Below are 26097 nucleotides of genomic sequence, written 5' to 3' on the forward strand. Positions count from 1 at the left end.
TCACCCATCTGCTTTAGTATTCTAAAAATTATGTTACACATTAAATACCCTAAAATAAACTTTTTATAAAATCACACACTCCCAAAAAGTATAATACAAAAGAACACTTCTATTTTACAAAAGAAATTTCTGCTTCCGACAGACCCACCCAGACAAACCTCGTGAACGAGCAGACACTGAAGTGGGTGCTGGGAAAGATTCACTGGGGTCTATTAGCAGAATATATTACACTGTACATGGTTGGCTGCAGTTTATTAATACTGTGCGAATGAGCGATAAGATTCTAGTTCAAGTGCAAAACCTGTCGCATGAATTCATAGGTTGTAAAGGCCACAGCCTGAGAAGGAATGCATCGGATGTAATTCAGGGATAAGCCACGGTACAGACCTCTTCTTATTCCATGCTGCATGCAGACATATTTCAGGGTCTGGAGCATGGTCCTTAGAAAGGAAATGAAGACAATATGTTATTATAGAATGTAAGAAAAGATAGTTTTGCCAGCTGTATTCTGTATCCTCTATCTTGAATCTTGAAGGGTATAAACTAAAAAAGGCAGGTCCAATATGTCTTACAATAGCACACTCTAAAAGGTATGGGAAATCTTAGCTATGAGGAAAGACTGGCCAAGTTGGGGTTGTTCACACTGGAGAAGAGGCACTTAAAGGGTGATATGATAACTATGTATAAATATATAAGGAAAGGAGGTTCCAGCTAAATATTCAGAAGGGTTTTTTTACAGTGAGAGCTGTTCAGATGTGGAATTCTCTCCCTGAATCAGTTGTACAGGCTGATACATTAGATAGCTTTAATAAGGGGTTGGATGGCTTTTTAGCAAGGGAGTAAATACAGTATTATGGAAGATAGCTCATAGTACAAGATGATCCAGGGACTTGTCTGATTGCCATTTTGGAGTCGGGAAGGAATTGTTCCCCCTCTGAGGTAAATTGGAGAGGATTCAATTGTTTTTTTTTCCATTCTCTGGATCAGCTAGCAGTTAGGCAGATTATTTACAAAATGACACCACCAGACTATACTATTTAAGGTGGCCATAGACACAAAGATCCGCTCGTTTGGCAACATCGCCAAACGAGCGGATCTTTCCCCGATATGCCATTAACGAGCATGGCTATATCGGGGGTAATCTGATTGTTTGGCCGTATGGCCGACGATCCGATTACGATGTGCCGTGGGCTCCGGCGGGATCGGTCAGGTCAAAATCAAACCTGACCGATGGACCAAACGACGATCTCCGCTGGACGAAAGATGTCGGCACACGATCCGAAAATCGTACGAATCCTCGATTTGTACGATAGGATCTGTGTGTCTATGGCCACCTTTACACTTAGACAAGATGGATGCATGGACACACACCAGTCCTTTTTATGTGAGGGAGTGATTCCCTTAGATCAGACAAGGTGTTTACGCCCATAATGTGTATTCCACTGCAACTTTGTTTTTTAGTGGTTATGCCATTTCTAGTCATTTCTGCGCATTTGACGCTGCCACTCAGCAGTCAAATAAGATTGTCTCGGGAATTATTTCTTTCCACTGGATATTTTAGGACTAATGTACACAGGATGTTTTACTGGCACCATATTTCCAGGGAAAAGTAGCGGTGATAAAATAAATTCACAAAAATATATGCAAATCATACCGGCACTTGTCTGAATCTGGTAATATGGCTGATAACTGCATACGCCGACGAGTCACATCCAAAGGGTAACTGAAAGAACAAAAGATTTACAAAAGTAAATTATTAGGATTTTTTATTTAAATACTGCATTTTGTAGATATTTACAAACATTACAAATCATTCACATTAATGAACACAGTTTGATCAGAGTTTTTATCTCGTTTTGCAGAAGTATAAATTGAATACTGAAATTGTGTGCTCTGTGATATTTTTATTTTTAGAACTTAGCCTCAGTTTTTTTTCATGTGATATTTTATGTTGACATGCTGTTACTTTGCAAAAAAAAAAAAAAAAAAGATTTTACTCTATATTCATGCTGATAAAAAAGTAATTATTATATCATATTTAAAAACATAGCATTTCCCCTCATGGAGCCTAACGCGTTTCATGCTTTACCCAGCACTTAATTTAAGATTGCCTATGACTAAGTGCTGGGCCAGCATGAAACGCGTTAGGCTCCATGAGGGGAAATGCAATGTATTTTAATATGATATAATACATTTCTCTTGTTATCAGCATGAATATAGAGTAAAATCTTTTTTTGCAATGTGTTACCTCAGTTTGGTCACTAGAGGTCTCTATTGTGCTGTATTCTATATACATTTCACTAATATATTACTTACTAATACGGATTCTGTAATCCAACTTTTCAGTATCTAAAAACTTTGAACATCTGTTTGGGATAATTGATCTTCAAACCTGATCTATTGATATCAATTTTTGCCTATATTTCATTGAAAAGGCATTTGGAATGGCACCATATAAGCTGCTGGTTTGCTCCAGAGGGGCTCCATTAGCAGTTTTCAGCCTGTGTATGACAACTTTAACGGTCTGCTGGAAAACAAAGGTGTCTGAATACTTCCTAGGTTGCTGGATTTGCAGTTTAGCAAAGGATGCATTGAGCAACTTACAGTATAACTAAGCCCAAATGCAGATTTAAGGTGAGCAGACCCGGGTTGGTAAACTGTAGGTTCTGGCAAATGCCAGAGAGGCTGCTGTAAGTTGCCATAGACAGTCATCATTTTTTTTGGGCTGTTTGGGCCTCTGTGTACCTGAAATGGCAGGGCCTGTTTTGGAACTCAGTCCAGATCTGAAGTCCTAGTGTCCAGTCTTGCATGATTCATTCTTTCAATAAGGTCCATGTAATCAAACATCTCTGTCACTGAAGCTTTATTGAAAAGGTATGTGAATCTGCACTCTTTGCAGTAATCTCCATCACATGGGACTAAACGGGACATTACATGGGACACCAAGGACTGAAAAACCCAGATCTATTTTTCTTTTGCTATTAAATGTCTGGTTCTTTACCATACTTCAGTTTGTCTTGAACAAAACAGAAATTACGCCCTATGCATAAGCAGGGTTTAAATAGTGTGCCAAAAAACACACACATTGCAATAAATCCAGAAATAAAGTTTGCCAAGGACCAACACTGATGCTGTGGCTACCACTGGTTCTGATATCAATTATAGGATATGCACCTGCTGCAAGTGGAAAACATCATCATTTCTGAGAATGATAAGCTAATCATTATTTATATACAGTACCAAACTGAGATTAAAGAGAGACAATACCTAACACTTACGAGATGCTCTGTGCAATAGCACCTGCAATGCCACCACAGAGTAAGCTGGCATGTGTCTTCAGAACCATGACATCCGGGTTATCAGATGATGGCTTCCCAAGCAGTTCCGGGGCATGTCTCAGCCCAGTTGTCTTCAAAGTCTCAAAGGTGAAAAAAGAAAACCCTACAAGAAAACAAGAAGTAACATACTTGGGCATATTCTATCCGATGAGTAAACTTCTTCTCCCACTTCCAGATTTCTCCGTAGACTTCTATTGAGTTTTTGTTAAATAAAAGGGCCATCGAACTGAATCTGGCCCATTGTTTGCAATATAAACTAGAAGAAAAATATCACACATTCTACATATTCTTTTATTTATTATTTTATTTTTTGTTGGCTCGGAAGAGTTCTTAGAGTGGGCCCCTGGTCTAAGGGTTTTTGGTGGGCCCTTGGTGTCCCAGTCCGACACTGACGATATGTCTACCACCCCATCTGCTATTTTAGAAAATGGAAAAACTTAACATATAAACGTATGTGCACAACAGAAATTGCAGGCAGACATAAGGTTGTACTAAAGGTGCATTAAAGGAGAACTAATGTCTCATTTACTGGGGGTTGCCAAATGTAAGGTAACCCCAGTAATTGTAATAGCTTACCCGATACCTTTGGCCAGTGCTCCTGTTAGCAGAAAACTGCACGGCCCCTGGTTATTTCTGCAGAAGTTCATTTGACGCATTCTTCTTTCTTTTCTCCAGGAGAAGGTAGGTGCATGCGCAATAGACTGAAAAAGCTGGCTTTTCCTTTCTAAGTTCACCTTTCATTCTACTGTGCATGTGCCAAAGAAGAAGTCAAAGAAGATAGCAACAAGAACCTTCTATAGAAATATCCCATGGCAGGGCAGTTTTCAGCAAACAAGAGCACCTGAAAAAATGCTGAAGAAAAAAAAGTGAATGCCAATTGCATTTACATTTATATGTGGGCAATATTCCAGTGCCCTCCTGGATGAGCCAGGCTGAATTGTGTAAATGATTGGCTTTTCTAAGCAGAAAAAAATGTGCGCACTGCAAGGACAGAAACACCTACTCATTTCTAAATGACTGCCACTTTGCTCAGTTGACAACACTAACAAGAGGACTCAAGCACATTTTGTCTTAGTTTAAAGGAATAGTAACACCAAAAAATGTAAGTGTTTTAAAGTAATTAACACATAATATACTGTTGGCATGCACTGGTAAAAGCTGTGTGTTTTCTTCAGAAAGACTAGTATAGTTTATATAAAGAAGCTGATGTGTAGCCATGAGGGCAGCCATTCAAGCTGGAAAAGGAGAAAAGGCACAGGTTACATAGCACATAACAGATAAAACCATTGCATTGGACATAGCTTATCTGTTATGTGCTATGTAACCTGTGCCTTTTCCCCCATGGCTACACAGCAGCTTATTTATATAAACTATAGTAGTCATCCGAAGCAAACACACCAGTTTTACCAGTGCAAAGCAACAGTACGTTATATTTTATATAAAGATACACTTTGAGTTTTGAATGTTACTGTTCCTTAAAGTAGCAGGAGTTTGTTATTTTATCTTAAAAATGGCAGGAAAAAATAAAGGTACATTGCAAAGTATCTTTTGATTGCCCTATAGTAGTAAAAGCTACATTTTACAAAAGACCCATTGGAACTTTTTTTTTGTGTTTGTGTAAATATATAAACTGCTTAAAGTTCAACTGTTGGGCAAAAATATTATCCACAACCAAAGGCGTGGGCTAATAAGAGCCCACACTTCGGTTGGGGGAAACAGTAGCTCCCACTACGAACAGACATATTGAGACACACGCATGAGCATAATGAGCAAAAAAAAAAAACCTACTGTTACCCCGAACCAGAGTCTATAAGAACCCTCACCTTTGGTCAGGGATAATATTTTTGCCCAACAAGTGCCCTTTAAGGCTAAATACTCTGCTATAAAATGAAGAATAATACTCATTAATATCAAGGATCCATATCAAATAAATGTCTGCACGCTTGCATTTTGCAATTATATGTGTATACCTGCATAGGGGGCCATTCCTACAATGGTGGGCACAAGTCCCCTGTAGTATCCACGGAAACCTCCTTCCTTTATTTAAAAAGAAAATAAAAAGATTAATGGTTTCAGATTCTGCAGGCTGTAAAAAAAAACAATTCTAAAATGTTACTTGAACATTGTACTCATTATAAGAAACCACCTATGCTGGCAAATATTGGGTCTAAGGGAAAAGGAATGGTATAGCTAGAGTACTTCATTTCCCATGCTCCCTAATTCAGCCCTCCTCATTGTTAAAGACTGGAATGCCTGTATTATGTAGTGTATAAACCATTCCATTCCACAGCTGCAAGGTTAAGTGCATTACACATCATTGGCTGAAGTCAATATTCTGAAAACATGTGAAGAACTTCCAGCAAAATGTTTCGGAACACAACAAGGGAAGTTGATACTTGAAAAGTTGGAGGTAGCTGAATCAGCAGAAATAAACTAAAACACATATTTGTCACTGCCTTAGGTCTGTTTTATTTTATTTTTAGGGAAATATATTGACGGGGAAAATAGGGAATTATATTGGGGGGGTAGAGCCACTTTAAGAACAATACCTTTAAATATATTGTTTTGAAGGCATGGATAATTCCATTGTATCTGTGTTCTCCTTTTACTTGAAATGCAAGCCGAGCTCTGACCATGTCCAAAGGGTATGTGAAGATAACAGCAGTTATACCTGTCAATTAAGTAGCAATAGATTGATAGATTAGAATATGAATACAAAAGAGCTCACACATATTGGTACTCATACATTTTCCTATGGCCTTTACAGAATGATATTTCACACAATTATTTGCATTCTCCAAGGTAAATAAGTGGGATGGGGTGGTTGGGATGCAGGTTCTACTAGCTTGCAAAACACTAATTGGCAAGTCATTGGGGCTAATTTGTGAATGTGAATAACTAATGGCAACCATGCAGCTAACAATAGCAACCAATCAGAACCCTTGAACTGTCTACTGTAAGTTATAAAATAAAAGCAAAGCCAAAATTAAGCAAGAGCAATTTGTTAGGTATGGGACCTGTTATCCAGAATGCTTGGGACCTGGGGTTTTCCGGATATTTCCGTAATTTGGGTCTTCATGCCTTAAGTCTACTGGAAATGCATTAAATAAACCCAATAGGCTGGTTTTGCTTCCGATAAGGATTATTATATCTTAGTTGGGATCAAGTACAAGCTACTGTTTTATTATTACAGAGAAAAAGGAAATCATTTTTAAAAATTTGGATTATTTGGATAAAATGGAGTCTATGGGAGACAGCCATTCTGTAATTCAGAGCTTTCTGGATATCGGGTTTCCAGATAAGGGATCCTATACCTGTATAACAAGAGTGGAGTGATAGCACTAGGCCTTAGTTACAGGGAATTGACTGGGAATAGTCTAGCAACCGGTTAGCACAAATCTCTTTGATTACAGTTGTGTAATCTGTATTGTATCCCACTAATTCAATATATCTGCACAATGTTCCTTCCGTATTACTTACTCAATAAACAGATGCATTGAGAGAAAAAAAAGCAGAGCCAATTGTTGAGACTGTATTCTGTGCTACTCTTCTTCCATTAGTCAGGTGGTTTATTAACCATCTTAGTTTAGACTACAGAATTTCTAACTGATTTTTATATAAAAACACAAAACATTTTTCTTTAAGTAACTCATTTCAAAGGAAAAAGGATGCAGATCACTATGGGGGCCTGATGGTAGCAATAGAATAGTCACAATTTTTTCAGTTATTCAGTTTAGGTATGAGCGTGGGATTTGGAAAAAATAGATTTTGCAGTCCTGTGTGTGTGGAGTATTGTGCATTCTTCACGCCCAAGCTGTGGTGGTGGGGAGAAGCTACAGAGTGAGGGCCTAAAGGTCTAAAGGCACACTGCAGGTTAAAGCAGCAACAATGGAGAATATCCGCAAACGTCAGGCACACATACATTGACTTATTTGAAGCACTTTCAAGAATTGCATTACTACACTACTTAATGAAGTTGAAGTGGATTTTCTTTGTCTTTTAAAAATGATACATACTTAAGATTGGACAAACTACCTTCAGGCTTCAGGCTTCAGCCTTAACCCAACAGTTGAAGAGACATTTGAATTTAGGTTACCAATTCAAAATCTGATACTCACAGAGGATACGTTTTTCACAGTCCTGCAACTATGTGAACAATAGCATTTGACCACATAATTTGGAGGATTTGGTGCATGACTACATAAACAATAGTGTGAAAGCATGAAAAAAGTCCAAGGAACCAAAGAGATTTTGGGGATAAGCAAACATCATAGAGGGCATGTCCATGCTTTGCTATGGGAAGTGGTTACAGGTAATCAACTTTTTTTACATAGTAATGTAACATCTACTATACCAGCCATGGAGTAATGTAACATCTACTATACCAGCCATGGATCCAGCCATTAATCTGGACATGTGTTCAAAATTTTTTTTCTTTTTTCTTATAATCTACAAGAAAAGAAAATATTACATGAAACGATAAAGCCACAAGAGAGACCTGCATATTCTTTTATCATCTCTCCTCTTAGGGTGATGGAACCCAGGACTGTTTTGGACACTGAGGGGCAGATCTATTAAACTTTTAAAGCCTTTTATTTTTATCAAAATCCCACTCATGAGGAAAAAATGCTCTAATTCTTTTGACATGTCCTTCTCCAGCAAGCCAGAGTAATTAACAATAAACAAAGTGGGATCAGGAAATCAAGTTCTTCTGCAGTTGGATGCCCCGAATGCAGGTAAGTTTAAGAAACCAATGTTTGTGATTTGACAGAGGCCTTTAAGCTATGTAAAAGGTTATCTTAGTAAATCTGCACTCTTTAACACGAGAGAAAGCACTAAATACATAAGCTAGAGAGAACACAATGCCTGCAGAAAGAATCTAATTGTTCTGGCAATTAAGAAAATCTAAGATTAAATATTCTGTTTACTTTAGAAGCTGGCCAGTTACAGTCATCTGGCGGAGTTGCCAAAAGGGTGTATCTGAGCCCAATTTTGCCAGCTATGTTTTGGGCCAAATTGGGCTGATCCGCTCATAAAGTGGGGCCTATGGAAACCCATCGCACAAGAACCATCCCCCCCCACCCCCGACAAAATGGAGGATGGCTAGCAGCTAGGCACTTGGTCAAAAGGTCAACCTTTATGGATGTGTGTCTGTGTTTATCCTTCTCTACCTGTAAGATGGATAATTAACATACTTAGCATGATAGGACAGGCTGTGGTCACAAGGGCAGTAGACAAAAGTTCATACTAAACTGCTTGAACACACACTGGGAGGCACATTTATCAGGGGGTCAAATTTCGAATACATGTGAGTTTTTTTATAAATCCCATAAACTCGAAATTCGACCAATCAAAATGTATTAATAACATCAAATTTTCTCAGGTCGGACGAATTCAATCGACCTGAAAAATCTAATCGAATTTGATTAGAATTAGAAAAACTCAAATCGAATTAAACAAAATGTCAGGAAGGCTGCAATCGTCACCAAATTGATCCCTGGGCCTCTCCCATTGACTTATACAGTAATTCTGCAGGTTTTAGGTGACGAATAGTCAAATCCGAGTTCTTATAGGGGCAGAGTATGATAAATCCCAAAATTAGAATTAAAACTCGAATCAAGTTTGGATAATTTACAAATCGAATTTGAGAGTTTTGACCAAAAAAAATGTTTTCACCTTGACCCATAATAAATCTGCCCCTTACGGTTGTGCCAAAACACCAGCTACATGACCCAATCAGAACTCCTTGAGTGACCTGGTTTTTCACATGCTGGATCATTACAGTATTTGTTATGGTTAAGGTATTGATGTCAGGTTTATTACAGTTACCATGTGTTATAGATCATGCAAAATAGTATGGCCCACACAACTGCAAGAACCTGAGATAAGAGTTTAGCAATAAATGTTTATTACTGAGTAAATAATACTCACAGTTTACTAAAGTTTATAGCAAACATTTTTCTCTGCAAACATTACACAAATGGGATCAGTACAAAGTACTGAGCATTAACTTTTATCCTGTTTCAAAGAGAGAGAAAAAAACTAGAGAAGATAAAAGAAAAGAGAAGAGTAGGAAGAGAATGTTAGAAAAAGAGAAGGAAAATGGTTGTGCCTTCGGCCTCGTGTTTTTATATGGTCATGAAACTCCTCGGTAACTTATAATATCATTATATTTTACAAGAGGGGGTACTTTATTCACTATATAATACACAAAAGCCATGAATATCTTGTAAATGATATCCTTATAAACGGTGAGTTCTGATGTCATCAGTTATAAACGGTGAGTTCTGATGTAATTTGTGTATTATAATAAATAAAGTACCCCCAGTTGTAAATTATGAGGATATTAGAAGTTACCTCGGAGTTCCATGACCTGTATAAAAACACGAGGCTGAAGGTAACTTGTAATATCCTTATATTTTACAAGAGGGGGTCTTTTATTCACTATATAAAATATAAAGGTATATAGATATACGCAACAAATATATTTAGACTCCTAGAAAACAATAAATATTGTAGAATATAAAACGTAAATACCTTTTTGTATTTGTCAAATGCCATAAACTGTATAGCACCATATGGAAAAATTCGGACCATCATGGCTCCATTTCCTTTATATAAGCCAAGGAACCCTTCCTTCTTTCGCACTGCAAATGCCGTGGCCAATATCCCTAGCACGAAATGAGATTTTTAATGTCAGTAGTGAAACAAGCCACTAATAAAATAGAGGTTAACATAATAGCAATAAAATGAAAAAAAGCTTAAAATTTTAATTAATCAACAAGCCTGTGTAATTTGCACAACATCCTCGCAGGAAACAGTGGATGGATCTGTGCATTCGTGGCATCTTAAACTATCAATTTGGTTGACTGCACCAAATTTATTATAACCAACATGCTCACTAATTCTCTTCTTTAGACATTTCATTGTCTGACAAACAAACCACAGTTCAATAATTAAATCTCAAACCTATTATTACAGGTCATAGCCCTGGCATAAAGGTCTGACTTGTTTTTCATAATTGAAATGCAATAGCTGTTTCCATATAAGCACAATATATACAACAGGATTACTTTACATTACCAGACATTAGGAGGATTAATTGAAAAATTCTTGTGTATGTTTTTTTAAAATCACTGTGCACAGAGCAGAGGGTGGGTTTTACAATAATCGATATGGATCATCCACTCAAGATAATATAAAAAAAGTATATTACCAGGCCCTTGGATCCCCTAAGTCTTCCATGTTTAAAGGGATACTGTCATGGGAAAACATGTTTTTTCAAAATGCATCAGTTAATAGTGCTGCTCCAGCAGATGTCTGCACTGAAAAATGTTTTTTCAAACTGATTTTGTTATATTTAATTTTGAAATCTGACATGAGGCTACACATATTGTCAGTTTCCCAGGTGCCCCCGGTCATGTGACTTGTGCTCTGATAAACTTCAGTCACTCTTTACTACTGTACTGAAAGTTGGAGTGATATCACCCCCCCCCCAGCAGTCTAAACAGAACAATGGGAAGGTAACCAGATAGCAGCTCCCTAACACAAGATAACAGCTCCCTGGTAGATCTAAGAACAGTACTCAATAGTAAAATCCAGGTCCCACTGCGACAACTTCATTTACATTGAGTAGGAGAAACAACAGTCAGAAAGCAGTTCCATAGTGCAGCACGGGCTCTTTCTGAAAGAACACGACCAGGCAAAATGACTTGAGATGCTGCCTACACACTAATATTACAACTAAAAAACAATACACTTGTTGGTTTTGGAATGACATATATGGTAGAGTGAATTATTTGCAATGTAAACAGTGTAATTTAGAAATAAAAACTACACCATAAAAATCATGATTCATTCCTATTTAAAGATCTAATAGACAACTCGGAACTGGTGCACCAATCAAAGCAAAAATGAGATATTTGTAGTAGAAAAGAAAGGATTCTAGCATGACTTCTACGAAGCATGCAATTCATTTTATGAGCCTAATCTGGGATTTCAAACACCACACCTCAAGATTAACAGGAAAGGTCTGACGAATTAAGCCCTCAGCCTTCTTAAAGGGGTTGTTCACATTTGAGTTAACTTTTAGTGAGATGTAGGGAGTGATATTTTGAGCCAAGTTATAATTGGTGTTCCTTTTTTTATCATTTGTGTTTTTTATTCAGCAGCTTTATAGACAGCAATTTCAGCTATCTGGTTGCTAGGGTCTAAATACCCTAGCAACCATGCACTGATTTGAATTGAAGACTGGAGTATGAACAGGAGAGGCCTGAATAGAAAGAAGAGTAATAAATAGTAGCAGTAACAATACATTTGTAGCCTTACAGAGCATATGTTTTTAGATGGGGACAGTGATCCCCATCTGAAAGCTGGAAAGAGTCAGAAATAATAAAATAATTATAGTTATGAAGACCTATTGAAAAGTTGCTTAAAATTAGCCATTCTATTATAACATACTAACAGTTAACTTGAAGGTGAACCACCCCTTTAATTCATGCTTCTCTAGCCTTTCAAATCATGCTTCACATACTGTACAGGGATTGTACAACATACCTGTCCTTGACTTCTGTGGGCTAAAGAAATATAATATAATCAAATAACACCCAAAATAAATTTATATATGATGGCCACAACGCCCCAAAACTATATACCATTGATATTGGTCGGTGCATCAACTGGGCAGGTTTAAAAATGTAATCTGCAGATGCACTTTCACCCATTGCATGTTTTTGTTTACCTAAATTAACAAAACAATTAAAAAGGTGGCTATACCAGGTAGCCAGAGTACTCACCCAAGTGCCTGTAATGAACATTCTGAGCTTGAAGTAAGATCTTGATCCTATCCAAAGGTGCAATAGTTGTTTTGGCACAACAGCTGGCCACCCCTGGAATAAGGAATATCAGATTATAAACTGGGAAGAACTAAACTAAGAATAAATAGGAATCAGATCTATAAATATATTCAGAAAACATGTGTGCATAGGATATGGGTTACAGGATGTCTAGGAATAGAATACTAAACCTTAAAATATATGTAAAACATCCACCAATCCCAGCATGAACCTCTGACCTCACCATTCAGTTATAGTTTCCAGAGTGCTGCAACAACTTAATAATAAGCCTACAAGGTTATCTGCTCTGAACCAATAATATAGTTTTGTAAACAGTAAGACAGTGATAACAGCCAATGTATACTTAAGATATTTATCTGTATATTTTTGTAAGCACTCCAGTTCAGACAGTTCAGAAGAAATGTGTGAAACCGTATGTGCTGCCAATTATAGATATTTGAAGTTTAGAAAAAAATAACCAAGAGCAAAAAAAAAAGAAGCATTGGTTACCTCCTGCTACAAATGACCGCAGCCAGTAGTATTCCTTATAGGCAGGCTTAGGTAGGTTTGCTCCTGGAGTACTCACAGTCGCTTCTGAAGTCATGGTTTTACTCAAGGACACCAGATTGCCTTACAGTAATTATGTAGCAGCCTGGCTTCCTGCATTGACAATACAAAAACAGAGGCATTATATTGAGTATAAGAGATTGTGGAAAAAGAGCTGCAGGAGTTTAAAAATTGCACTGGGACTGAAGAAGCAGGAAATAAGTCTAAAGTATAGCTAACAATAATTTAATATCAGAGTTTGTGTATAAAAGCAATGAAAATAGATGCCAGGAGTAAATTATAACGACTCCAGCTGTACTGTATATATACAGATTCCTTCCACCAAGTTTCAGTCCATTCTTATCGATGTCAATGGGAAGTTACCTGTGGTGCATAGTGGGTGTTTTCATGCAACTTTGTTTCAATCCAACTGTACCCCCATCTCTACCATGCCACAAGTACATACCTTCCAACATTTTGGAAATAAAAAGAGGGACAAAAAATTAGCTGTGCGTTAAAAAAAGACCACATTTTTGGCCACACCTCCTAATTACAATCTTCATTTTACAAAATGTGGCAGGCTATTAAAGTTTGAACATATTTCTGTGGGGGATTTTTTTTCCAGTTATTATAGTTTTGCTAATGAAGGTGAATTGCCCTTTAAGCTGAGTCTAACATTTCCCAAGGGACTTCCTTATCTAAATTGTTACAATTATTTATTTGCTTATCTCAAAATTGTTACAAAGTATCTTATCTGCACCTAGTGGCTCTTCTGGGCTCTCTGCCAAAAGTCAATTTAGATATAAACATTGTATCTTTTTATAGCTGTGCAGTACAGAGAAAATCGGGAATTTCTAGTACAAACCTGTGACTGTGAGTTGAGCTGTCAAAGGAGAGACTGAAAACGGGACAGTTGGGAAGTATGCAAGTAAGATGCAAATCACGGTGAACCCACAGATATCCATCAGTGGCTATATTAGTGAAACCAACAGGGATCATTTATCTTAACTGGATTTGCACTGGAACAGTAACCAAAGAAAATATGTCTGTGAAAAGTCCAATGAATGTCTCTTAATACTATACTGTAGATGACCAAAGGAAACCAACCACATTTTTTTGATTTTACTGTTATACTTGCAGTTGGTCAGAAAAAATGTAGCCAATTGGTTGCTATGGGTTAATGACTAGGGACTAGGTGCAACTTTGCCCAGTGTTGGTAAATAAGTCCCTATGAGTTTACTGCAATTGGTCACAAAGATGTTGAATTCTGGGGTAAAAAAAATGAATACTGTAAAGAGTAAAGATGCTCTTACCTGTGAGCCACATTGAAATGTAAAAAAAGTTCCTGGGGTGCCAAATATGGGCTGTGATTGGCTATTGGCAGCTTATATGTGGACTTGCAGCCTACAGGAGACTGTCTGGCAGCACACCTAGTTTTTGTGCAACTAATATTTGCCTTCAAGCCAGGAATTCAAAAATAAGCTCCTGCTTTGCAGCCACTGGGAGCAACATCCAAGGGGTCATAGAGCAACATGTTGCTCACAAGTCTCTGGTTGGGGATACCTGGTATATGGCATCTCACAGCAGCCCCTCTGGCATTTGCCAGAACCCACATATTGCCAGTCCGGGCCTGCCTCCTAATGGTTCCAAGTTTCCTTGCCCACTGCACAGGAGCTGGTTTTACTAGAATCTGGCAGTGGTTTGTGCAAATGTGTGTAAGAATAAACGTGTCTCAAATTGCTACCTGGGAAAGCTATGTAAATGTTTCTTAGGGAGTTTCAGGGTCAAATGGCTTTTATGGTCTGTAGCACAGAAAGGGCCGTCTTAACAGGTTCAGTTTGTGCATTTAAGGGGGAATGTAATTAAAAATCGCAAGCGTTATAAAAGATGGTGTTTTTGCGAATGTTTAGCTCTGCTCACAATGTAAAATGACATCACTAGGTTAGAGGTAACGCCTGCTTTGGAGTTTCATTAAACATTTTGCCACAAAATATGCTTTGTGATTGCAAAATTTGCTTACACTGCAAATGTTCTCAAAGGTTATTTGGTCACAAACTTGCAAGGAAGTCGTTGAGGTCAAAAACAATGTGAACATAGTCGCTACCATTCCAAATGGTCTTTATGTTTTCTGCGCTGATGAAACATATTACATTCCCCCAGTACAGTTCTGAAGCAGGGACTCTGCTCCTGGTGTCACAACAACCATACATGGATCATCATTACAGTAAGAGCCCTCTTTCCAGAAATATAAATATGTCATTCTTACATTCCCCTAACATCCACTGATTATTTTCAGCTTAATAACATCTATATTTTCTAAGGGGAGATTTAGTCGCCTGGCGATTCGGGGAGATTTAGTAGCCTGGCGTCTAATCGCCTCTTCTTTAGGGTGACTAATCTCCCCGAAAGGCTTTCCCCCATCTTCCACCGGTTTTAATGAAAAATCGGCTGCAGCATGGCACACGCGGCGCTACATTTTCTGAAGTCGCCTCATGAGGAAACTTTGGGTGTCTTCGGAATACAAAGCGCCATGTATACCAAGCCGCAGGCGATTTTTCATTATAGCCAGCGCAAGACAGGGGAAAGCCGTTCGGGAAAATTAACGGCAACTAAGTCTCCTCGAATTGCCAGTTGTGCCCTTACTCAGAAGGGAGTGTGCCCCCCCCCCATCTGTTCAGAAATAAAAGGTTCACTTATACTCTAAAAGTATATCATGTACCAATATACCACAGTAAGCAAAAAGAGTAAATCCTGCTCCTCTGCTTGTACTCCCTCCAAAACAAAATCACACAGAGCTCCTAGTATAGCAGACTTTCTATAATTACCCCTGCATGCTATTAAGCAACATACTTTGAGTATGGAAAAGTCCCACGTTGTATAGGTTACCAGCTGGATGTCTCCTTCAAGCCCCCATTCCTAACTTGCTTCCCTTCCGACCCATGTGACTCTCCTCCCAGTGTCTGCAGGGTCCTAATGCTCTGTTCTAGTCTCTCACTCCCGAACAGCCAATGTATGCTTTGTGAAACATGTTAGGCGTCACGTGTCTATGAATCTTACATTGTCTATTAAGGGTAAGTCCACACTGGGCGTTTTGGGGAGATTTGGTCGCCTGGCGACTAATCGCCTCGTCTTTGCGGCGACCAATCTCCCCAAATGCCTTCCCTGACTCTGCGCCGGCTTCGTCGCGTGTGATTAGCGCGGGCGTTTTTTCATTTTAGCCGGCACAAAGTGAGGGAAGGCGTTTGGAGAGATTGGTCGCCGCAAAAACTAGGTGATTAGTCGCCAGGCTACTCCCCAAAAACGCCCAGTGTGGCCTGACCCTAAGGAGTGCAGTGAGTGGAGAGACGAGAAGAGAGAATTAGGACCCTGCAGACACCGGGTGGAGAGAGTCACATGGGCGGAAGCAAGTTCCGAATGGGTGCATGAAGGAGACTGATACCGCTGGTATTTAATTCTCTCTTTTTCTTTACTCTTAAATTAAACCATTATGCAAATTTGTGAAGATGAAGGCGACCTGAATCCGCGTGTCTTTGCTGCAATTAGTATTTATTTGTTACGTTACTAAGGGTGAAGACACACAGAGCTACTAGTAGCAGCTACTTGTCACAGCTACAAAATAGACAATAGTGAAAATTGGCTTTACTAAGACTTACTTTTTGTGGCTACAAAATGCCAAACAAAATACCCTGTCATAGACAATACTAGAATTGCCTCTGCTAAAACACACGTACGGGGGTTATTGGGTAAAAATGTTATCCCCTACCAAAGATGCAGGCTAATAGAGCCCGCATTCTGGTTGGGGATAACAGTATTTTTTTTTTTTAATAAAATGCCCCCCGCCAATGATATGCTACCCGCACAAGGAGGGAGTTTCCGATGCAAGCAGCCATGTTGTGTCACTCGCATGCACATAACATGCGCATAATGACCAACATGGCTGCTCGCAGTGGGAGCTGTAGCGATAGCAGGGGGCTTTATTTATTTATTTTTTTAAAACTACTGTTATCCCCAACTGCAATGCAGGCTCTAATAGCCCTCACCTTTGGTTGGGGATAACATTTTTACCCAACAGGTGCCCTTTAACACTGGGCAAATTTGCTCTGTATTTTACTGGCCTGGCTGGTAAAAATGATGGTTGATCCCAATGTTATTAATACAGAAAAAAGATAAATATATAGGAAGGCCGGTATTTTTTCAAACATAAGCCTTTTCACCAGTTGCTGCATAACCAGTCACAGCTGCGATGGATGGGGTTGGAAGTTGTAAATTGACTCCTAGGGGTGGAAATATCACTAAGCTTCCTTTGTAAAGGGAGGCAATATGGATAAAAGATGAATAGTCTAGCTTCTAATGGTGTAAATGATACAAGGAGTGTTGAATATTTCCTTCACTGCCAGTAATATAGGAATTGTTCAGTGTAAAAATAAAGGGTAAATAGATTAGGGATGCACCAAATCCATTATTTTGGATTCGGCCGAACCACCGAATACTTTGTGAAAGATTCGGCCGCATACCGAACCAAATCCTAATTTGCATATGCAAATTAGGGGTGGGAAGGGGAAAAATGTTTTACCTTCTTGTTTTGTGACAAAAAGTCACGAGATTTCCCTCCCTGCCCCTAATTTGCATATGCAAATTAGGATTCGGTTCGGCCGGGCAGAAGGATTCGGCCGAATCCTGCTGAAAAAGGCCGAATCCTGGATTTGGTGCATCCCTAAAATAGATAGGCTATAAAAAATGTTTCTAATATGGTTAGTTATTTCACAACTTCCATGGCCATTTTCATTATTCTTTCTGGAAGGAAGGGCAAACTGTACCAAGATGATAAATAACCTCATGCTTGTGACTCGCACACCTCTACCCAGTGCATGTTTATTGAACCCACTAAAATCCCTTACAACCAGAAACTTGTGACATCAGCAATATGCGACCAGTAAATGAGGGGCACATTGGTTTAGTAGCGGTAACACGGAAGTAGGGCTTGACTGCAGGGCCGGAACCAGAGTAGGCACCCGCCTAGGGCACAATTGTGATGGGGCTTTTGCTTTCTTTTTTTTAACCTTGGTTTGCTTGGCCTTTAATAGTTTTTCAATTTTATAAACCACCTTTTCCAACCCCTCTTGTCCGTGATTAATACTGTGGGCACTCCCCACCTCCCTCTTGGAAGCTGCTTGCACATATTTGTGGGCAATGTGGTGGATTTTTAGCTCCTGCTGGCACAGATACATATTTGGGGGCAATATGATTAATTTTTGGCTCCTGCTTGCACAAGTACATATTTGAAGGCAATATTGCGGATTTCCTGGCTGCTGCTGGCACAGGTACTGATTGGGGCCAATATGAGGTATTGGCTGCTGGCACAGGTACAAATGGGGGTAATATGATAGGTGCTGGGACAGGTACACAGATGTTTGAGGCATTATGATGGATTTTTGGCTTCTGCTGGCACAGGTACAAATTAGGGGCAATATTATGGATTTGTTTTGGCTGCTGCTGGCATAATTACAGACTGGGGGTAACACTATGATGGATGTTTTGTTTTATGCTGGCACAGGTACAGATTGGGGGCTTGGGGGCAATCTGAGGGATTGACTGCAGTTGGTACAGGTACAAATGTGGGTAATATGATAGGTGCTGGCACAGGTACATAGGGCAACATAATGGCTACTGGCACAGGTACAGGGGGCAATATGAATGGTAAGGTGGGAAATGGTAATGTAGGAACGGGTGGGGGGGCACTGATTGAAGCCCTTGCCTAGGGTGCCAAAATACCTTGGCCCGACCCTGCCTGGGTGCGCAGAGTATAATGGGGAGGCACTTTGTTGTCTGTAGCTGCCAGAAGATGAAGTGTGTTTAGGAACTGACGTCCTAAACGTGGAGAAAGTGTGCAGGGCTGGAGGAAGTGAAACAAGTACGTCGGAGGGCCCAATAATACTGGCAACTGTACCTATGTCTTATATATAACTGAGAACACAGAATTACATTGGCATGAAGTGCTAAGTACTTGAATCAGACTCTGATACTTTGTTAGTTTGTCTTTCTGTCTGTCTGACACAATTAGTTTTTAAAGGGTGTGTGTTGGGATGCACTGTTGCATGACAGCAGAGTCTGCCTATCTGCCAATGCCCTACCGGATTTTCAAACACATGAATTATACTTATTATTTAAAGGACAAGAAAGAGGTAATACATGGGGGGTGCCTTTACCTTAAGCACCCCCACATGACCCACGGATCTTTCTTGCCTAGTGCTGTGTTGCCAACTAAGGTATATTCCCCAGGCTTCCTTATGGCTTCTTAAGACTCCAACCCCCATATGTAATAAAATGCATTGTTTGCTCAGGAGCAGTAACCTATAGCAACTAATAAGATGTTTGCTTTTAAACAGGTGACCAGTAAATGCTGACTGCTAATTGCTTTGGGTTATTATTGCCCCTGGACAAATTTAATGCCTTTTATTACATAACCCTCTTAGACTCGTGCATGTGGACAGTGAAATTTAGAGATACTGCACATGCAAAAACCTAGATAGCCACAAGGGAGCATTGGTAACTACCAATGCTACATATTTTTTGCTATTCTAATGTTTCAAATTAAGGTATTTGATTCTTCTTTGTCCCATCGGTGACAGAGAATCTGATTCAGAGTGTATATATTGAAAATTTCTGCCATGATGTCAAATGGGCCTCCTATTTATTATCAGAAAGAAAATAGAAATAAGAAGAAACTTATTCCCCCATGTAAGCACAAAAAGTGTCAATAACTGTATCACCAAATAAAGTAAAACTATTTTTCCCCAAAAAACTATTTAACCATACACAGGTGTTAGGTAAATGTAAACAATTTTGTTGGCAGAATCAATTTAAAGGTGTAACAGTTAAGTTTGCTCTATTACAGATTCCCAGTGGCAAAGGAACTGAAAAAAAGTTCTTTCACTGCTATGGCTGAACAGGAAGGGCCAGACAAACCACCTTTAAATGAACAGCTTATGGCTCCCTCTGCATCTCAGTCAGTGACGTCTCAAGGTCAGATAATGTCTGTATTTCATGTATTAACCACTTCTTCTCATCCAAGCAATAGGCTTTTGGCATGACCTTCCAGTGTCAGACTGGCCCACCAGGATACCAGGAAAACTCCCGGTGGGTCCAGGTGTCAGTAGGCCTCTTTCTTCTAATAATTTGACCTATTCTTTTTTGGGAACAATGAGGCTTAATAATTGAAGAATATAGTATAATATGTAGAGAAAAGAGACTAGGAGAATAAAGAGGTTGAGTGAGGAGAGGACGAATAATAGTTTGGAAAGTTGGAAAATCATGATACTAGTGATACAACACCTAAAGTTTTCATATTACGCTGGCATCCATAATACTATTTGCAAAGTTATGTCTGCATCCATAATACAATTTTCAGTTATGTCCATACCTCCCAACTGTCCCATTTTTAGAGGGACATTCCCTCATTTGACAGCTCAACCCGCAGTCCCTTGTTTGTACTGGAAAGGCATGATTTTCTCTGCACTGAACAGCCAGAAAAAGAAACAAAGTTTCTAACTTAATTGGCTTTTGGCAGAGAGCCCAGATCAGCTCCAGATAAGATACATTTGTAACAATTTTGAGATACGCAAATAAGTAATTGTGACAAAATAAGATAAGGGAGAAGTTAGACTCACAGCTTAAAGGGCAATTTATCTTCATTAGCAAAACTGTAATAACTGAAAAAAACACAGAAATATGTTCAAACTTTCATAACCTGCCAAATTTTGTAAAATGAACATGGTAATTAGGGGGTGTGACCACAAAAATGTGGATTTTCCGCACTGCGCGTGGCAACTTTTTTGTCCCTCTTTTTTTCCAAAATGTTGGGAGGTATGTTATGTCTGCTCCCCAGGTGCAAGGTCTATGCATGTGACACCTTGAGGTGCAGGTGTATGTAAAATTCTGGGTTCTTTCTTGCTGCACCCTTACTATGGTGCAGCAATAGTGTTACTACTATGCATCCTGATGAAGGGAGGTTTAATCCCCCCAAAACGTTGATACTAGTGGTGTACTAAAATAAAGAAAGGGGTACTTCCCCGACTGCAGATAAATTGTGTGTGTGTGTGGGTCCATGAACATAACTGCTGCACCCTTACTAGCCCACTCCTACAGAGATCTTTCATTTTTATTAGTTGACATTAAAAAACTGATACGCATTCTTTATAAGACAATTGCAATGGTAGACATTGCTATATACATACGCGTTTAAATATCAATCACAAATCATATATGATTTGAGAATATATTCTCTAGATTTTGTTATTATATGCCAAAGTAAATAAAACCGTTCTTTCAACCACATTAATCCCTTTCTCGAGATCCTACAGCCAAAGTTTGTTCCTGAGGCCTAGGGTGGTTAGATGAGTTGCCCAAGATGATGAGGAGGTCTGATACTACTCTGTGTTGTTAAATGTATATGTTGATGATCATTTTAGATGATGCTACAGTGGAAACAGCAGAAGAAGCTGTTGAACCTCCAGAGGCTGACATCAACGAGCTCTGCGGGGATATGTTCAGTAAAATGGCACTTTATCTCACAGGGGAGTTAACAGGTGAGTGCTGTCAGCACCCTTGTGTTTGTATGTTATATGAAGGCAAGCATATAGAATCTGATATTATGATAAGAAGTACATCACTGGACAATTGAGCAGCATGAGTATGACTCTTAACAGGGTCGGCTTGGGGGACCAAGAGCTTGGCTCCCCTCTGCCCCCCCCCCCAGCCTCAAGAACCTTCCAGCCAAAACTACCCCCCCACCGCGTGTGTACCTTTTCTTGCCTCAACCGGGGCCGGAGAGAGAGGTCCAGGGCAGCGACAATGTATTCGGGCAGGGAGTGAGTATGAGCTGGCTGGGCTGATGATAGCCATGCCCACTGGGGTTTTTCCCGGTGTCCCGTCGGCCCACTCCGAACCTGGACTCTAATATACATCACAGCATAATATACTGTATTAGCATCAATCATATAAGCATATCAGGCAGGATAAAGTCAGCTATAAAGCTAGTCAGTTCACACTTAGTGACTTTTATCTTATCTAAATTCTTTGAAGGTTTTATTGCACCAAATGCTTATTTTGTTAGTGGGTTCCTTGTGTGTGTGTGGGGGGGGGGAATTGTCTCCATGCATCTTTAAAACTGCATATAAATAAAGCAAACCTTAATGTACTCTCTTTTTTTTCTGTAATTAGGATATTTGAAGTCACCTTAGAGAAATGTGGCCTGTTAAAAGCATTTGTCATGCAGTTTTGTGCCAAATTAACACTAGATGCACATTGACCAAATAAAGGTTCAGTCCAATATATATTTAAAAGTAAATTATTAAAATTTAAGGTATTCTCTATTCAGACTCTATTCCCTAAGAACTAGGCATTTACATGACATGGGGCAGCTGGGAAATTGACAAAATGTCTAGCCCCATGTCAGATTTCAAAATTGAATATAAAAAAATCTGTTTGCTCTTTTGAGAAATGGATTTCAGTGCAGAATTCTGCTGGAGCAGCACTATTAACTGATTCATTTTGAAAAAAACATGTTTTCCGATGACAGGTTCCCTTTAAGTGTGTTTTGGCTCTTTTGCCAACAGTAAGCACCATGTAACAAATCAAGTTAATAAAATAATAAAATTAGTTAATATAACAGGTAGACTCATAGCAACCAATAAGCAAGTTGCATTTACTTGTTACCTGCCTGAAAGTAAAGATGTCATTAATTGCTTACTAGATGTGGTGCAAATTGTGCAGATTTTTTAAAGATGTCTTCTAATGCCATGGACATCTTGATCTTAATAGTGACTCTATAGCCCTAATCTGGAAGACATAGTATTCCTAGACATAGAATAGTTGTTGTATTAACACTCATTTATTCTTATAGCTACCAGTGAGGACTACAAACTTCTGGAAAATATGAATAAACTTACCTCTCTAAAGTATATGGAGATGAAAGATATTGCTGGAAATATCAGTCGGAATCTCAAAGACTTAAATAAAAAGTGTGAGTAAATCAGCATGAAAATGTTCTTTAATGCATATAATTTATTTTAAATTGTTTAATTCATGACAGACTTTGCAGTTTCTGTGTCTGAGATCATGAAACACATCAGGTTTTGGCTTCCATTAAATAAACCAGGGCTGTGGAGTCAGTACATAAATCCTTTGACTCCTTATTTTATGGTACCTCCGTTTTTAAAGTAACGTTAGCACCAAACAGGAAATTGTATCAATGTAATTAAAATATAATGTACTGTTGCTCTGCACTGGTAAAACTGGAGTGTTTGCTTCAGAAGACTACTATAGTTAATATAAACAAGTTGCTGTATAGCCATGGAGGCTGCTCTTGAAGCTGGAAAAAAGGAGAAAAGGCACAGGTTACATTGCACATAACAGATAAGCCTGTCCAATACAATGGTGTTTTATCTGTTATTTTTTATGTAACCACAGCTTTTACCGTTGCATAACAGTAAATTATATGATAACCATATTTTGGTGTTACTGTTCCTTTAATATACTAATATATACTAATGTATTTTCCATGTTAAGTACACAGTATACAGGGCATTTTATCACTGCCAACGCTCAAAAATATAAACCACATCCTTTGTTAATTCTATACCAAAGTCAATGTTAAACTTCATTAAACAAAAAACACTGGAAAACTAAAAACAACTTATATATTAGTTGAACCTGGCATACAACTGAAGAATTGCTGTTAAATACAATCCCAAATTAACTAAAGTATTGTTCTTTGAAACAGAATTGCTTCTGCTATATCCGACTCCAGATACACAAAATTAACTCCAACTCCAGAGCTCGAAAGTAAAGATTGAATTTATTCGCTATCTAGTGGTCTAGTGTGTTTGCCCTTGAATTTGGTTTTAATGAAATGGTCTTGACATAATACACTTGTTTTTTCCTGAGAAAATTTAAGTCACTAAAGAACCAAACATCATCTCTATTTAATTGCCCCTAACATTTAATAATATATATTAGTATTTAATATCTTATCTGCTCACCTTATGTGTGCTAATGTTATAGCTTTGTAATCATGCTAGAGAGCCTAGTTGTAAAATATTGCATAGCACTGACATGGCTTTAATAAGACACTCTGGGAGTGGCATTCCTGTATTTTATAGCTTTCTGGATAACATGTTTCCAGGCAGCAAATTCCATACCTATATAAATGTATTAACACATAAGGGGTTATTTATCAATGTCTGAATTTATTTCAGTACTTCTCATATCCAACTCTGAATTCCCCAATGGACCTTATTTATGAAGAAAAAAGCCCGTAAAAATAGGGTTGGGCAAAACTCCAGAGCTTTCCCCAAAAACTCCAAATTATTCAGAGTTTTCCCGCAAAAACTACGATTTTTTCCTGAGTTTTTTTGCTCCGAATCATCGGATATCAGTACGGACATCAGCACAGACACTGGGACCTTCCCCATTGACTTATACAGGACCTCGATAGCTTTTAGATCTGGAGTTTTTAGACCATCGGACTTTAATAAATCTCAAATAATTTGTAGGTTTTTTCTTGCTCCGAAAACTAGGAATTATTTGACCTTCGATATTGGAGCTTGATAAATAACCCCCTAAATGTTCATTTAGTCAGATTTATCAAAATGTGAGATTAGCGTTTACCACAGAAAAATTCACCCACATTCTATTCATTCCTATGGGATTTTTCGAAGAGTGTTTATCAATGGTGAAAGTTACTTCAATCATGGGTATGGAAATCAGAGGCAAACAGCAGAATACCTGCTAATAAGTGCTTTATTGTGCGTCCACACAACATGTTTCGGGCAGCAAAAAGGCCCTTTTTCAAGTGTGTACAAGTCACAGTGAAAAGTTGCTTTAAAGAGCCACACAGGAAGTCCCACCTCTTAATTAATCAATCAATATATCACATTTAACCCTTAAAAATTTTTTTTTTTACAATTGGCTCTTAACAGTGTCACCAATGCTTATCTGGATATATAACATATAAAAAATGTTGTAAAATCCATAGAAAAAGTTAAACGTTAAAAGATCATGTAATTGTAAAGAATACATATAAATATAATAGCCTCCAAGTCCATCCATCGTGTCGCAATGGTGTTAAAAAATTGTGCATTGTGTTCCAGGCAATTCCCAGTGATGTGATAAAATCAACCTGTATATACAATAAAAACAGTAAAAATAAACACCTGAAGGAACTGCTCACAAAAGAGCCTACCTATAGAGTACCTTATTATAACTACCCTTTTCATATTACATTGTTTCAAGTTGCTGAAATTTACCAATAAGTCTTACCCTTTAGACATTTCCTAAAGTCGCTGCTCGCTACTATGTATTCTAAGTCAGGGCAGTAATCAGTATCTGTGAAAGAAAGAGGTACATGTATCAATCATTTAGTTACAAAAAGGGAGATAAGCTCCAATAGTCATTCAAGCCCAAAGGGGCCATTGTATTCATTTTTTTAATCCAGTATGCCTCTCGTTGTCCCAGTATTTTTTTTCCTATCCCCTCCTCTTTTTGGCTGGACTATATTTTCAAGAACCAGCCATCTGAGTTGGCTTAAATTGTGGCCTTGGTTATGGAAATGTCTGGAGACGGGTGTGTCAGTAGCTGTATCCATTTTAAAGTTTCTGATGTTATTCCTATGCTCTTTAATTCGCATCTTCACTGATCTAATAGTTTGTCCTATATATGCCATGCCGCATGGACATTTTAACATATACACAACATATTTGGTATCGCAGGTAGAGAAGTTGTTTAGCTTAAATGGGGTACCTTTAGTAGGATGGTTAACTATATTGCCTTTAATGACCGAAGAGCAGCAAATGCAATTGAGACATGGAAAGGTGCCTTTTTTGGGTTTTCCTAGATACTTAGTGGGTTTACTAAGACAGTCAGAGGGACATACTATATCTCTTATTGATCGCCCTTTAGTATAGCAAAAAAGGGGGGGTTGTTTATATAAACACCCATATTGGGGGTCTTGTCCCAAAATTGGCCAGTATTGTTTGATAATTTTTTCAATTTGTTTACTTTGTTTTCCAAATCTAGTAACAAAAGGCACTCTTTCCAAATCACCTCTTTCTTTCTTTTTAGTCCGTAAAAGCTCGTTTCGATCTATTTGGCTAACCTCCTCCATCAGCGGTGCTAATCTCTTCATTTTATACCCTCTAGTGAGGAATTTCTTAGTCAAATTTCGCATGGAAGACTGAAAACGACCATTGTCTGAGGAAATTCGTCTCGCCCTTATATACTGACCTTTGGGGATCGCATTTACAATGCTAGGGTTATGAAAGCTATCATATGAAAGCAGAGTATTGCGGTCTGTGGGTTTAGAAAACATTTGCGTAACAATC

The 26097-nt window shown here is 38.5% G+C and overlaps 2 protein-coding genes across 4 annotated transcripts in view; one reads left to right on the forward strand and one right to left on the reverse strand.

The window, feature by feature from the left end:
* On the reverse strand, window positions 1-21642 carry slc25a16.L (solute carrier family 25 member 16 L homeolog). 3 transcript variants are annotated; one of them, XM_041568766.1, is made up of 10 exons: window positions 21520-21642; window positions 12683-12832; window positions 12134-12226; window positions 9876-10009; window positions 7724-7787; window positions 5888-6009; window positions 5309-5375; window positions 3279-3441; window positions 1655-1723; window positions 1-440 (listed from the first exon to the last, which is right to left on the reverse strand). In XM_041568766.1, exons 2-10 carry the CDS (start codon window positions 12774-12776, stop codon window positions 284-286), a joined length of 963 nt encoding a protein of 320 aa, XP_041424700.1. In that variant the 5' UTR covers window positions 12777-12832; window positions 21520-21642; the 3' UTR covers window positions 1-283. The 3 variants fall into 3 exon arrangements, with proteins under 3 accessions (XP_041424700.1, XP_018080836.1, XP_018080837.1); XM_018225347.2 differs by lacking the exon at window positions 21520-21642 and adding an exon at window positions 15569-15724; XM_018225348.2 differs by lacking the exon at window positions 21520-21642 and adding an exon at window positions 13103-13203.
* Window positions 16121-26097, forward strand: part of bloc1s2.L (biogenesis of lysosomal organelles complex-1, subunit 2 L homeolog) — a 21257-nt gene continuing 11280 nt past the window's right edge. Inside the window, 4 exon segments of the mRNA NM_001097734.1 lie at window positions 16121-16162; window positions 19614-19741; window positions 21187-21303; window positions 22620-22739. Of these exon segments, the coding sequence (NP_001091203.1) occupies window positions 19657-19741; window positions 21187-21303; window positions 22620-22739 (322 nt within the window). The 5' untranslated portion in view covers window positions 16121-16162; window positions 19614-19656.

Source organism: Xenopus laevis, chromosome 7L (genome assembly GCF_017654675.1).
Source record: "Xenopus laevis strain J_2021 chromosome 7L, Xenopus_laevis_v10.1, whole genome shotgun sequence".
Classification (NCBI taxonomy): Eukaryota; Metazoa; Chordata; class Amphibia; order Anura; family Pipidae; genus Xenopus; species Xenopus laevis.